General features: G+C 37.2%; 1 protein-coding gene across 4 annotated transcripts in view; it reads left to right on the forward strand.

The window, feature by feature from the left end:
- SLC17A5 (solute carrier family 17 member 5) overlaps positions 1-13952 on the forward strand; it is an 83795-nt gene that overhangs the window by 34107 nt on the left and 35736 nt on the right. For 3 of the 4 annotated variants that reach the window (XM_059701173.1, XM_059701170.1, XM_059701171.1), the window contains exons 3-6: positions 3094-3327; positions 5885-5972; positions 9579-9665; positions 10811-10929. In XM_059701173.1, the coding sequence (XP_059557156.1) occupies positions 3094-3327; positions 5885-5972; positions 9579-9665; positions 10811-10929 (528 nt within the window). The remainder of the gene's footprint in view (positions 1-3093; positions 3328-5884; positions 5973-9578; positions 9666-10810; positions 10930-13952) is intronic. The other variant, XM_059701174.1, reaches the window with a different exon arrangement.

Here is a 13952-nt window from a genome sequence, read left to right on the forward strand (position 1 = left end):
GGTACATGCCCTTGACCGGAATCAAGCCTGGGACCCTTCAGTCTGCAGGCCAACGCTCTATCCACTGAGCCAAACCGGTTAGGGCCCCTTAAAGAATTTAAATGGGTGGCCCTGTCCATAATAAGAGTTATTACCAGAAATAACCAGGGCAAACTTCTAATTACTGAGCATGTCTATTCTTATTGTTTTGCAATAATCTTCCTCTCCTCTGAAGCTCCTAAGTGCCTTACCTTATCCTTACTTCAGAAGGTTATATATATACTAGAGGCCCAATGCACAAAATTCGTGTGAGGGGCTCGGCCGTCCAGAAGGATGTCCAGAAGGATGTCTGGTCTAATTAGCATATTATGCTTTTATTATTATAGATCATTTTCCCTTTCTGTTTCTGAACCTCTCATGTATGTGGGATCTCTGACTCCTCATGTACTAGTACGTGGGTTCTCACATAGAGGTAATTAAATTTGTTAATCTGTCTCATGTAGATCTAATTATTAGAAGCTGAAAGAACCTGGGAGGGTAGAAGAAAATTTCTTCTTCCCTCACACCAGAAAATTTGATTGTTTAATGTATTGCTGAATAGTTTTTATGGGTCTATTATTTAATAGCTGTTTTACTTATAAAGCTTCTGTTGTAAGAGAGCTTAGATCATCTAAACTACAGGATGAAAAAATAAGATTAGATCAATTTCTTGGGACATTCTTTTCCAAAATTTATACAAGCCTAAACTAAGTCATTTAAGTCACTTTGCCTGCCTCATATTATAGTGGAATTGATCATTGTGTTTATCATTTGTTCAGAATTGAGTTTTAAACACTTTGAATACAGTCATGTGCCACTTAATGACAGGGATTCATTCTGAGAAATGCATCATTAGGTGATTTTGTCATTGTGTGAATGTTATAGAGTGGCCTTACACCAATCTAGATGTTATAGCCTACTACACACCTAAACTATATGGGATAGCCTATTGCAGTATAGGGAAGGAAAAATAATTTTACCTCTACCCTTAAGGGCTCTTGGCTAGCCAGCCCTGTAATAAAATACAGATTAACAGGAGAAAAACAAACAAAAGTTTAATAGCATGTACACTTCCTTTAAACATGAGAGAGACAGGAAAACTGAGTAAACTGCCAAAATGGCTGAAGCCACTACCTTAAAGATCATCTTCAGCTAAAGACAAAAGATGTTGGGGGTCTAGGGAGTCATTTATTTTCCATCCACTTCTAGAAACTGTCTGTATCATGGTGGCTCACCTACCTTGTAGGAAGTTTGCTTGTTTGTCAGTCTAGTAAAAGGAAAAGCCCAGTACACAAGAGTAAGTTTGTTATGGAGATTTAAGTCATATACTTATTCACTGAGATGAGGTCATCCCCACCTTCCAGATATAGAGAGCAAAACACCCTTACAAATGGAGATTTCTTAGAATCTAAGTGTCCTTTGTTTTATTTTTGTTGACACTATTACAGATGTCTCCCTTCCCCCTCTTTGCCCACCTCCACCCAGTACCCCCCCCCCTTCCCTGGCCTTCATCACACTGTTTGCAAAGATGGGCTATGGATATATGTTTTTTGGCTAATCTCTTCACAGGGTAACTTCTACTTGGTTTTCAGAGCTTCTCCCATATATGCTGTTTAAAATAAAGTTAACCAGCCTAGCATAATCCTTATGCCAAATAGACATATTTGGGGGTAACAAATTCTGTTCCCCTCCAGCTCCTAGGCTATAAACCTATAAAGCATGTTACTGTACGAAATACTGTAGGCAATAGTAACACAATGTGAAGTATTTGTGTGATGTGTTGCACTACAGTGTCACTAGGCAAAAGGAAATTTTCAGCTCCGTTATAATATTATGGTACCACTTGACTATATGTGGCCCCTTATTGACTGAAATGTCATTATGTGGCACGTGACTATATTTTATTTTGCTTATCACACAGGGAGACAATACAGGGAGAAAAGCCTGGTGTCCTTTTTTATGAGTATATTTTCATCCATTTTCAGTGCTCACAAAGGAGCCAGATCACACTTGGGTGAGTCTCCGCTGCCATTTACAAATGAAAGCATTCAAGCAAGGTTTTCTTACCCAAGGAAGCACATGTACAAAAAATCTTTACATTTGACTTAACTAATGTTGCTAAATACATATTTGGGTACATATCACCCACTTTCACCCATGCCAACCTTTGACATATAACTGTATAACTAAAGTCCTAAAATTGTACAGATACACTACAAATTGGTACCATAAACAAGGATAATTAGGGATTTGTTTTGTATCTTTCCCTTTTGCAAATGCTTTTGTTGATCTAGCTACTTATCTTCATCTGCCTTATAAAGAGAAATCATGGAATGGTTCTTGACACCTTGGCTCGGTTATACAGCTATTAAAAATGTCAAATATTCAGATCACTTACTAAATCTTCATTATTACCTTACTATGTGCCGCTACTAATTAAACAACATTTCCTATTCACATGAAGTTTGTGGAACGTTTGTGGCTTGGTTTAAATTCTTGTTCTTTTGTATTGTTCTATATGCTTATTCAAGTGCTTGGTCTGAAATGGGGAGATATTAGTGATCCATATTTATGTATACTAAAATCCAACATTAAGTGAACGCTTAGTATGTGTCAGGCCTTATTTTATGTGCATTTTCATTTATTCTTCCCAGAACATAAATCCAGTAAGTAATAGAGCTAGCCTGGAACCCAGGCCTGGCTTCAAAGCTTGGCTCAGCCATTACAGTAGCCTATTTAGTAGTTTTCTGGATTAAGCCTGTGCCTCTTTTTTGAGCCTTCTTGGTCCTGATCATTCCAAAACCTCTGCAACTCATCCTGTAATCTAGTTTCATAAAATAGTAAGCCTTCTTGAAGTTTTTGTCTTTCAATTATTTTCCATTCACTTCTAGATAAGAAACTGCATGCCTGTGTCATGGTGACTCGCCTACCTTGTAGAAAGTTTGTGTGTTCTTCAGTCTAAAAAAGTGGTTCAGAATTACATTTTTATGTACTTACATGCCAGTAAGATAAAGGAGCTGTTTAATGAAGGTCTTATAAGGTTGGTGTTTTTTTCCTCCCTTCTACTCTTTATAGGGTAAAAGGTACAAATGGGATGCAGAAACTCAAGGATGGATTCTTGGTTCTTTTTTTTATGGCTACATCATCACACAGATTCCTGGAGGATATGTTGCCAGCAAAGTGGGGGGGAAACTGCTGCTAGGATTTGGGATCCTTGGCACTGCTGTCTTCACCCTGTTTACGCCCATTGCTGCAGATATCGGAGTTGGAGCTCTCATTGCACTCAGAGCACTGGAAGGACTAGGAGAGGTAATTTTTTTCTCTCTTCTGGTTTTATTCTTGCTCTATATAGCTTTCTTGTCTTTTTAAAGATACCATTCTTTGGTATGAATATGAACCAAAAACTAATATTGGAAGATAATAGGAATTTATTTTTTAATGAGAAAGATGATTAACTAGAAAATCACCTGAGTGGATTTCCTTTATGGTCAATAAAGTCTCGAGTGGGAGCACCCTGACATTGGAAGCTTTACTGAAAGAGCAGAGAAAACATTTTCCAGGAGACATTCCATTGCTCTCTCTTTTACTTTAGGAGCTAATAAAATAAAACACTATTAAAACAGTTAAGACAGACCTCTGGAACTTTTGCCATAGTTTATCTCTGCTATGTCAATGATTGCACAGACCTAAAACACATTTTACACAATAGATTATTGAATTACCTTTTTACTTTTAAATTTGTTGCTTATTCAAAGAACTTCCTCTATATCATTTGTTCTTTTTTCTGGTCCTTTAACTTAGATAAATTATTTTATTTGTCATTTTATGTAAGTTTCTTTGTTTCTGTGATTCTTCTGTTCTTTCTGTTGCTTTTAGAATTATTATTAATTTTTATGTCTTTTCTCCCTCCCCTACTAAGACTTTTATCATTTTAAAATTTTTTAATTCCTTATCTTTTTTCCTTTCCACTTCTCCTTTGCATTTCGTATTTGTACCTCCATCTTTAAATAAGGATTTCTTTTTGTTTCTTTTAACTTCTACCCTTGAAACCAAGGCATAGGTTAGTTTTCTCTCTCTTAACACTTCTCTGACCCAAGCAAAATAGTGGCCTTTGGATTTGGTGTAGAGCATGAAGTTATTTCAGGTAGTAATATATTATGCTATGTTAGAAAACCACTAACTGGAGTCATAAAAACAGAGTTTGAATAATACCTTCACTGTGAAAATGTTAGGTACATCCTAATGTCTAGGCCTCAATTCCATCATTTTTTTAAAATTGGGACTAAAATACCTGCCCCATATTCAATCACAGCTCAAATGGATAATGATTGCTAGAGTACTTTGGAAATTGCCAAGTACTAATTTAATTTAAGCTTTGATCACTCATCTGAACATTCTTATTTTGTCCTTATCAAATAGAGATGTACTAAATAAATCCCTCTTAACTACAAAATAAAAATTATCCCTGTAATACCAGGTTCCTCTTCTCCTTACTTAAGTAGATTATACTTAATTGTAGCATATTTTCTCTGTTCCAGGTATTGAATCTCCTTGCTGCATGTATTCTCATATTTTAGCACACTGTCTATTGATGCTACTAATTTAGCATTATAGCATATTAATTGTATTACTACTGCTATCTCAAGTGACTATTTTATTTCTGATAGAATTTAATTTGTGTTTATTCTGAGGTTCTTTTGTCTTTCTTTATTCCTCCAATATGTATCACATGTACATCGCCTCATCCATAAAATTAGGCCAGCATCTCATCCCTAGCATCTGATTCACCATAAAATATACCTACATTGTGCCTAGGGTTTTATAATAAAGTTTTCCACAATATAATCTCGGTAGACATTTCTGAATGTTTTATGATTTATTCTATAATGACTCCCCCTCTTGCTCCATGATACAGATTATTGCCTATTTGGAATGCTGCCTAAGTCATTTTTGCTTCTATTAGTCATTTTTGCTTCTATTAGTATTTCTTCTTTGGGAAAGAATTAGCAGAAAGTACAAAGTAATAAAGCATATATTCTTCTCTCCATTAATAATAGCACTAGTACCATTTATTTTTACAACAATCATGCAAGATAGGGAGTATCTGTTTTACATATAAAGAAACTGAAGTTTAAGGAGATTGAGACTACACAAAGACTATACACACTGTAATTGAATGTATTCCCCACCCCCCTGACCTTTTTTTTTTTATCAATTAAAATCAACTTGAATTTCTTCCAGTATCCCAAAGTATTAGCTCAGTATTTTTAAAAGTTATATTGGTGCCCTGTCTGGTTTGGCTCAGTGGATAGAACTTCGGCCTGCGGACTCAAGGGTCCCAGGTTCAATTCCAGTCAAGGGCACATGCCCAGGTTGCAGGCTCGATCCCCAGTAGGGAGCTTGCAGGAGGCAGCCAATCAATGATTCTCTCTCACCATTGATGTTTCTATCTCTTTCTCCCTCTCCCTCTCTGAAATCAACAAAAATATATTTAAAAAATAATTTTAAAAAAGCTATATATGTTGGTAACATTTCCATTTCATTCAGGCCTTTAATAAAGTTAATGAGTAAAATTAACCTTGAGAGGGATCTTTTATATCATCATTCAGTCTGTTCTTTTAGATTTATTACAACCTTTACCTTAGTTCTCAAATCAGTTGATAGAATTCACAAATCTTTGTTCAGATTTTGAAAGTACTTCATATAAGGTATTGTCACTTAACACTATAAAGACATTTCCCTTTATGGAACCTGATTCTGGTTTGATTCTTATCCAGAAATTTCTCTTGCAATAAAATTCAACTGAATTTAAAACATTAGCACAACTACCTTATATTTCATCAGAAATATCCTTTCCTCTCCTCAGGGTGTTACATTTCCGGCCATGCATGCCATGTGGTCTTCTTGGGCTCCCCCTCTTGAAAGAAGCAAGCTTCTTAGCATTTCATATGCAGGTGAGATAACTATTCTTATAAAAATTTTGCTATAATTGATTATGTACATAACAACCTTGGAGAAAAATGCCTGCACACCAGCATCATATAATGTCAGATGCCTCCTTTGGGGGAAAATTAACTTTTGGGGGTATAACTTTATTTTTCATTTTTTTCCTTGGCTCAACTGTATAAAGCAATGTGGCTTAACTAACTAATGTTATTTTCTTCTACCATAATTTATTTTTTAAAATGTTGACTTTCATCGCTTCTCGGCCTTTTGGCTAAGATCAAGTGTAAAATGTTGACTTTCCAGATATCCTATATAATAAAAGGCTAATATGCAAATCAACCGAACGGTGGAACAACTGGTTGCTATGACGTGCACTGACCACCAGGGGGCAGACGCTTAACTCAGGAGCTGCCCCCTGGTGGTCAGTGTGCTCCCATAGGGGTGCACCACTCAGCCAGAAGCCCTGAGCCAGGCTCATGGCTGGTGAGCACAGCGGTGGTGGCAGGAGCCTCTCCCGCCTCTATGGCAGCACTAAGGATATCTGACTGCCAGCTTAGGCCCAGTAAGCCATCAGTCGGATATCCCCCGAGGGCTCCTGGACTGCAAGAGGGTGCAGGCCGGGCTGAGGGGACCCCCCCCCCCGCAAGTGCATGAATTTCATGTACCAGGCCTCTAGCTGGTATAGAAAATGCTATGGGTTTTTTTGTGGGGGGTTTTTATTGTTGTTAATCCTCACCAGAGGACATTTTCTCCATTGATTTTGTTTTTAGAGACAGTGGAATGGAGCGGGGAGACAGAGAGAAACATCTATGTTAGAGAGACACAGCCATTGGTTGCCTCCTGCATGCTCCCCAACCTGTGCTGGGGATTGAGCCTGCAACTGAAGCACATGCCCCTGACCGGTATCCACCTCCAACCCTTCAGTCTGAGGGCCAATGCTCTAATCACTGAGCAAAACCAGCCAGTGTGAGGATGCTATGTTTTTTTCTTAAGTCCTATGGCTGGAAAATTGAAGGCTTATTCTTAAATTGTGATTTCTGATTTTATCGTCTAATGCACATATCATGACTCTCAATCCCTCTCTTCATATATCTTTTTTCTATGCATTTATTTGCCATCATTTTTTATCTATAAGTGAGATAGCATAGGCTTTATATATGAATTATAATTTTACCAGATTACACAAGAATTTGAGCCTTCTTTTAACTGAATTAAATCTTTTTTACCTGACTGCTGTTAAATACAGAAAGGCCTCTCTGTGGTGACTTACAAGCTAAAATATAAAGGGTAAGAATGAACTAGTCATGCAAAGAGCAGAAAAAAGATCATTCCACCCCATCAGAACAGCATGTACAAGGGCTCTCAGGCAGGAAATACATAAGGGTTCAAAGCAATGAAAAACCACTACAAGTGGCTAGAACATAATGAATAAAAGGAATATTACCTAAAAGTTTTGAGAAATAGACAAGAGCCAGATAATATCAGGCCTTATAGGCTATAGGAAAGAATGAGGATTTTCATTTCCAAGATAGAATGCAGAGACATCAGAGGGTTTTATTTTTTGTTTTTGTTTTAGTTTTTTTTTTTCAATCCTCACCCAAGGAAATGTTTTTATTGATTTTGAGAGAGAGAGAAAGGGAAACATCAATCGGTTGACCCAGGGATCAGACCCACAATCTAGGTGTGTGCACTGACCAGGAATTGAACCCACCACCTTTTGGTGTATGGGATGATGCTCTAACCAAATGAGGCACCCAGCTAGGGCATAGATATCAGAGGTTTTTAATCAAAAGAGAGACATAATCCAATTTATATTTTAAGAAGATGATTCTTACAGCTGTATAGAAATTAACATGAGAAATCTGATTATAAGTTCAAGAACAGGTACTATCTGCGGTTCCCCTTCACCAATTGAATACAGTCTAACCTCAAATTATTAGTCAACATTTTTTACACTCTTCACCACTTCATGTCTGAACCATGTCCAGCATAGTCAGTGGTGAACTTGAGGAGGGGTGGTGAAGGATTAAAGAAAACAGACAAGAGAATACAATTGGGGACAGATGGATCACTGTGCCTGGTTGAGGATACAGTGACACAGCCTATAAGCCAAAGCTTTATTTTATAGTCAGGTCACACAAAGCAAAACAAGGACAAGATGTTTACAATGTTCTTGCGAGTTTCAAATCTGCTGCTTTCCTGTTGTTGCCATTCTCTGAACTTTTATCTAGCTTTGTTTTGGCAGCACTTGCTGCACCTCCCGCAGCCCACATCTCTTAGCTACCTCGAACTGTAGGGTCCGACTATAAGGTCAAGTTTACAACTATAGCCTTTGGCTATAACCGTGCTGGGAGGGCTTTGCCCTCCAAGATGGGACTTGTATGTGGCTTTGCCACAAGTCAGTCCAAGGCTTGATCCTGTCCGAACGCTATAGCCACTCTCCACACATGTCAACCAGCCTATGCCCTGGCACATAGTACCTGGCATGGAGGACATATTCAGTAACTATTCGACTTGTTTTTCCAGCCTTTATCTTCTTTTCCTTCAACCAGAGTTCCCAAATCCACTCTCTGCTTTTCTACTTCCTTGACTCATCCTATTACAGTTCCCTCTGTATCTTCTTACCTTGTTTCTATGGGTCTAAATTTTACTCATCTTTTCAAAGCCCACTGCTGCTTCTTATATCTTTTCCTGACCTCTGAAAGTCAGAGGTAATCTGTCTCATATTTGAACTTTCATATTGCTCTGTGACACTTAACACTTTCTAACATCTATATATATACATAAGCCTAAGCAACCAAACGACTGGTTGACTGGTTGCTATGATGCACACTGATCACCATTGGGCAGATGTTCAATGCAGGAGCTGCCCCCTGGAGGTCAGTGCACTCCCAGCCAACCTCCTGTGGCTGGCCAACCTCCCATAGTCCCTCCCCCTGGCCAGCTGGCCTCAATCGGGATTGGGCGAGATGGCCCTGATCACCCCCAATCGCCGACCAGGCCAAGGGACCCCACCCATGCATGAATTTGTGCACCGGGCTACTAGAATAATATTAAGACCACAATTTGAGCCAAGAAACAATATCTGATTATTTTAGCTCCTATCATACCCACTAAGGTGTCTTGTGTATGGCAGTTAAACTTAATTTTCTTTATTTCTCTGAAACAATTGTTTGTAACATATTGTGGACAAATTAGATTATTACAAGTTTCATTCTTATTTCATTAAGTATGCTGCTGTAGGTTATGTTTATCAGCCTTAGAGACCACCTTTGAACCTCAGGTACCTGGATTCCTAACACATGTGACATTTACCCATTCATATTATAATAGGTCTTATATTGATAGATGCCTTCTAATGCAATAGCTACATAGTTGTAACTAATGGAACTACATATTAACATATACATTTTACATATTGTGGATTTTCTGGTAAATGATTCCTTAAGAAAATGGATTGTTTGTATTTACTTGTGACTAATTCAGTTCTTGGAGGGTCTGAATCATTCTTTCTCTTCTCCATTATTTGTTACCCATCTTCTTTAAGCAATAAATGGGTAACAAAGTCTTTGTTCATCTCTTCAAAGTTTACAAAGTCTTTGTTGTTATTCTAGGAGCACAGCTTGGGACAGTAGTTTCTCTCCCTCTTTCTGGAATAATTTGCGTCTATATGGATTGGACTTATGTCTTCTACTTTTTTGGTAAGTTCATTGAAAAATTTAACCTAAATTATAGTGTAACGAATCCAAAATGTAATAGTAGTCTTATAATTGGTTAAAATATATATATTCCAACTCACTGAAGTAATCATCTCCAAAATCACAAAGCTCTAAAACACTGATAACCTATTTTTCAAGTTGATATGGTCAAAATGATCTGGCTGAGTTTTGACCTGATATTAGTGTGGGGATATTTCTCAATAGAAACTGCTGTTGAATCCAAGACTTAAAGCTATACTTACTATCAAAAATTACTATGTTGAATATTATAAAAATGTATATTTTGAAAATTTTCTTCTCAAGCAAGGTAGGAAGCTTTCACTTGTTAGTTTTAATTTTGTCTCAGGGCCTTTTACTTCTCAGTCTCATTAGCATAGTGATACATGTTTTCAATAAATTAGATTGCCACAAAGACATTTTATGCAGGAAATCTAACTGCAATCAAAACAAAAGAAAACCAACACAAAACAAAGCAGATACCTGTGGAAATTTATATTTTAAAAGGTTTGTCAGCTTGCTCTTTCTCTCTCTGGAGCACACCCATGCCTTTTCCCCTCTCTGTCTCTCTGCCTTTCTTTTTCCTAAGCTCCAGGGCCTTCTTTTGTTTTTGTTGGTGTGGGGGTTTTTTTTTTTGGTTTGGTTTTTTTTTTTGGGGGGGGGGGGGTTCTCTTCTTTTTTTTGTTAATAATTCTTTATTCTTGAAAGTATTACATATGTCCTCTTTTTCCCCCATTGACCCCCTCCAGCCAACCCCCATCCTGCTCCCCAGGTCTAGGGCCCTTCTTTTGTCTCTAACTTGTTTCCTGAGCCCACAAAGCTCAGCTGGTTCTATAGCTCACTTCTTCTACCTCTGACTTTCTAAAGAAACTTTTGCAAATAAATAAAAATTAAAGATTTGTCTGGTATACTCTGAAAGGCAGAGTCATATGGTCAAAAGTTGTTCTCTTCAAAATTTATAGGAAATAATACAGATAGCAATTATCCCATTAAAGAATTATGATAGGAACTTGAAATAAAAACTAAACTGAAACCAATATACATTGATTTTATAATTACATACTTTTTTCAACACTGTAAAAACTACTGTTGGTGCATTCTAATTTTATTTCTTATTTTTCTACTTTAAGGTATTGTTGGAATCATTTGGTTTGTTTTATGGATCTGGTTAGTTAGTAATACACCAGAAACGCACAAGACAGTCTCTCACCAGGAAAAGGAATACATTCTTTCATCGTTAAAAAATCAGGTATTGACTTTGGCATATTTTAAAAATAATTTTGAAACTTTTTTTCTTCATAAATAAGATACCAATTGTTTTTGTTTTTTTACCACGTTGCCATCTTAACCAGAAGCCGAAGATCCCAGTTTTTAACAGATATTTTCATTATGCATGCTCTAGGCAAAATGGAACAGGCAAATGAAATAAATGTACAAAGTATTGGTTTGTTTTGCTGGAGGAAATCTAATTCTCTCTAAAATCTATGAAAAAATTAATTTTTAAAGTTATTTTAAACCTTCTAGAGCAGCAGTTTTCAACTTTTTTCATCTTATGGCACACTAATTACCAAAATTCTGTAGCAGATGAAAAAATGTATATATTTTTTGCTAATCTGACCAAAAAAATAGGTATAATTTTGATTCTTTACACCAGATGGCTATTGTTGTGGTGGCTCTTGTCATTTTTTTATAAAATATGTTTTTATTGATTTTAGAGAGAGAAGAAGGGAAAGAGAGAGAGAGAAATATCAAGTGGCTGCTTCCCAAGGATGAGGACCTAGCCCACAACCTGGGCATGTGCCCTGAACAGGAATTGAACCAGTGACCTTTCTTTCAGTGCATGACATGCTGCTCAACCAGTTGAGGCTCACTGGCCTGGGCGGCTGTTGACTTTTTTTAAATTTGACAGTCTAAGGGAAAAGAGGTCAGTGCCCCTGACTAAATAGTCAGATATTGCATGTTTTGAAAATTCTTGTGGCACACTGGTTGAAAATTACTGTTCTAGAGTAATTATCAGGCGAATCTTAAATATGTTTTCTTCTTAATTAGTAGAAAATAAAATGTGTTATTATGAAAGGAATCTTATAGCTACACTAGAGGCCCAGTGCACGAAATTCGTGCACCAGGGGGCAGGATGGTGGGTCCTCCAGCCTGGCCTGTGTGCTCTCACAGTGCAGGAGCCCCGCAATTGATCACCTCAAAGAGGTAGGTCCCACCCACCCATCCGGGGCTCCTCGATGGATTGCTCCAAAGAGGTAGGCCGGAGCCAAGGGACCTGCCTCCGTGCTGTGCATGCAGCATCAAGCCCCCGCCCACCCAATGCTCATGCAGCCTCCTGGTGATCACTCGTTATGGTGTGAGGGCATCACGACCGCATAGGCTTTTAGTAATAGGATTCTAAATGTTAGCTGTTAGAAAACTAGTATGTTTTTATCTGTATTTTAAATGAGTGTGATTTAATGATGATAGCACATTTAATATAAATACCTGTTTGCCCCTCTACAGTAGATCTTTAGAAAAAAACATCTTATTAAAGCTAGATTTCTATCACTTAATCAAACACAGTAGCAAGTCAGAAATAAAAGTCTGTCATAATTTAATATAAGAAATACTCAAGCCATGAAAACAAAATATTTGGCCCTAGTTGCGTTGGCTTAGTGGACCGAAGGGTCCTGAGTTCAATTCTAGTCAAGGGCATATACCTTCAATATAGGCTCCGCCTTGGTCAAGATGCATGCAGGAGGCAACTAATCAATGGGTTTCTCTCACATCAATATTTCTCTGTCTTTCCCTCTCTCTTCCACTCTCTCTAAAAATTAATGGAAAATATCCTTGGGTGAGGATTAAAAATATATATATTTGCCTTTTGGGGAGAATAAAAGATAATCTGAAATCATTAGGAAAAATTAAAATATATATAGTCCTTTCTTAGCTTTATTAATGGCTTCAGAGTCACTTTATTAGTTTAAGAACATAAAATAATTCATTTGAAACTTTTGCCCAATAAGTTACCATTATTGATATTTTCTTTTCTTTTTTTCTTTTTTTGATATTTTCAATGTTTCTAGAAAGTATAGGCAGGTAGAATTTAAACATTTACTCATTTACATTTCTTTTAAGTTTTTAAATTTTGCTACAAATATATCTACAAACTGCTGAACTTTAGAAAAATATGGCATATCTTGTTCTTTGCCAAAGGTCAGCAAAAAATTAGAAGAAATCAGCAATGTAATAAGGAAAGTTACTTTGAGATCTTAGTGTCCTTCATGATGTTAATCAAATGTATCACCCACTTTTTTCCTTGAAGAAACCAATAAAAAGAATTTAATGCCATGTTAACAGGTCTTGCCACATAAAACTTTATATGTTTGTCACGTTTTCTCAGCATTGCTGGGCAACAGCGAGCTTCTATTATTATTTTCATGGACTTATGAAACTTTTTAGTTTTAGATTTTTTTCCAAAGCTTTCTCTACTTGATGTGTGTCTAAATCTGTCCATTATCCAAACCTACGGCTAATTTGTTCTTTCATATGTTTCAGAAAGTAGAATATTCAGAAGCAAGAGGAGTTAGAAGGATTAAGTTTCATAGAACCCCAAACTGCATTCTTAAATCAGATGATATCATAGTTGAAATGTCATAAAATAATGTGTTTCGTGAAACTTCACCTTTAAATCTTGGATCCAAGAGATCTAGATCATCTGCTGTACTTTATTCATCCTTTAAACATTTTTTGACAATTTACAATGTCCTAGTTTCTTTGTCAGGTACTGGGAGCTTAAAAGATAAGAGAAAGAAAATGAACAAGACATGGTTCTTGTGGGATCTGTGATCTCCAGAGGGAGACAGACATGAATGAACAGAATTTCAATATAATGTAGTCTGCATGATGCAGTGCCATAAGATAGACACATAAGCTCTGGCCTGTGTGGCTCAGTTGGTTGGAGCATTGTCCTGTACACCAAAAGGTGGCGTGTTCAATTCCTGGTCAAGGCACATACCCAAGTTACAGTTAGATCCCATAAGCAGGAGGCAACTGGTGGATGTTTCTCTCCCTCCCTCTCTCCCTCTGCCCCCGCTCCCTCCCTTCCTCTCTCTAAAATCAATTACATAAATTAATTAAGTAATGTTTTTAAAAAAAACAGACAGATGCACAGGAAATCTTTGAAACAGAAGGCAGGGCGTCTCAGCCAGCCTGGGACATGTCATAAGTCCTCTGGTATCAGTGCCCCCCGGCCAAAGATCATTACGAACATACCTGTAGTGGAACAGA

Source organism: Myotis daubentonii, chromosome 6 (assembly GCF_963259705.1).
Source record: "Myotis daubentonii chromosome 6, mMyoDau2.1, whole genome shotgun sequence".
NCBI lineage: Eukaryota > Metazoa > Chordata > Mammalia > Chiroptera > Vespertilionidae > Myotis > Myotis daubentonii.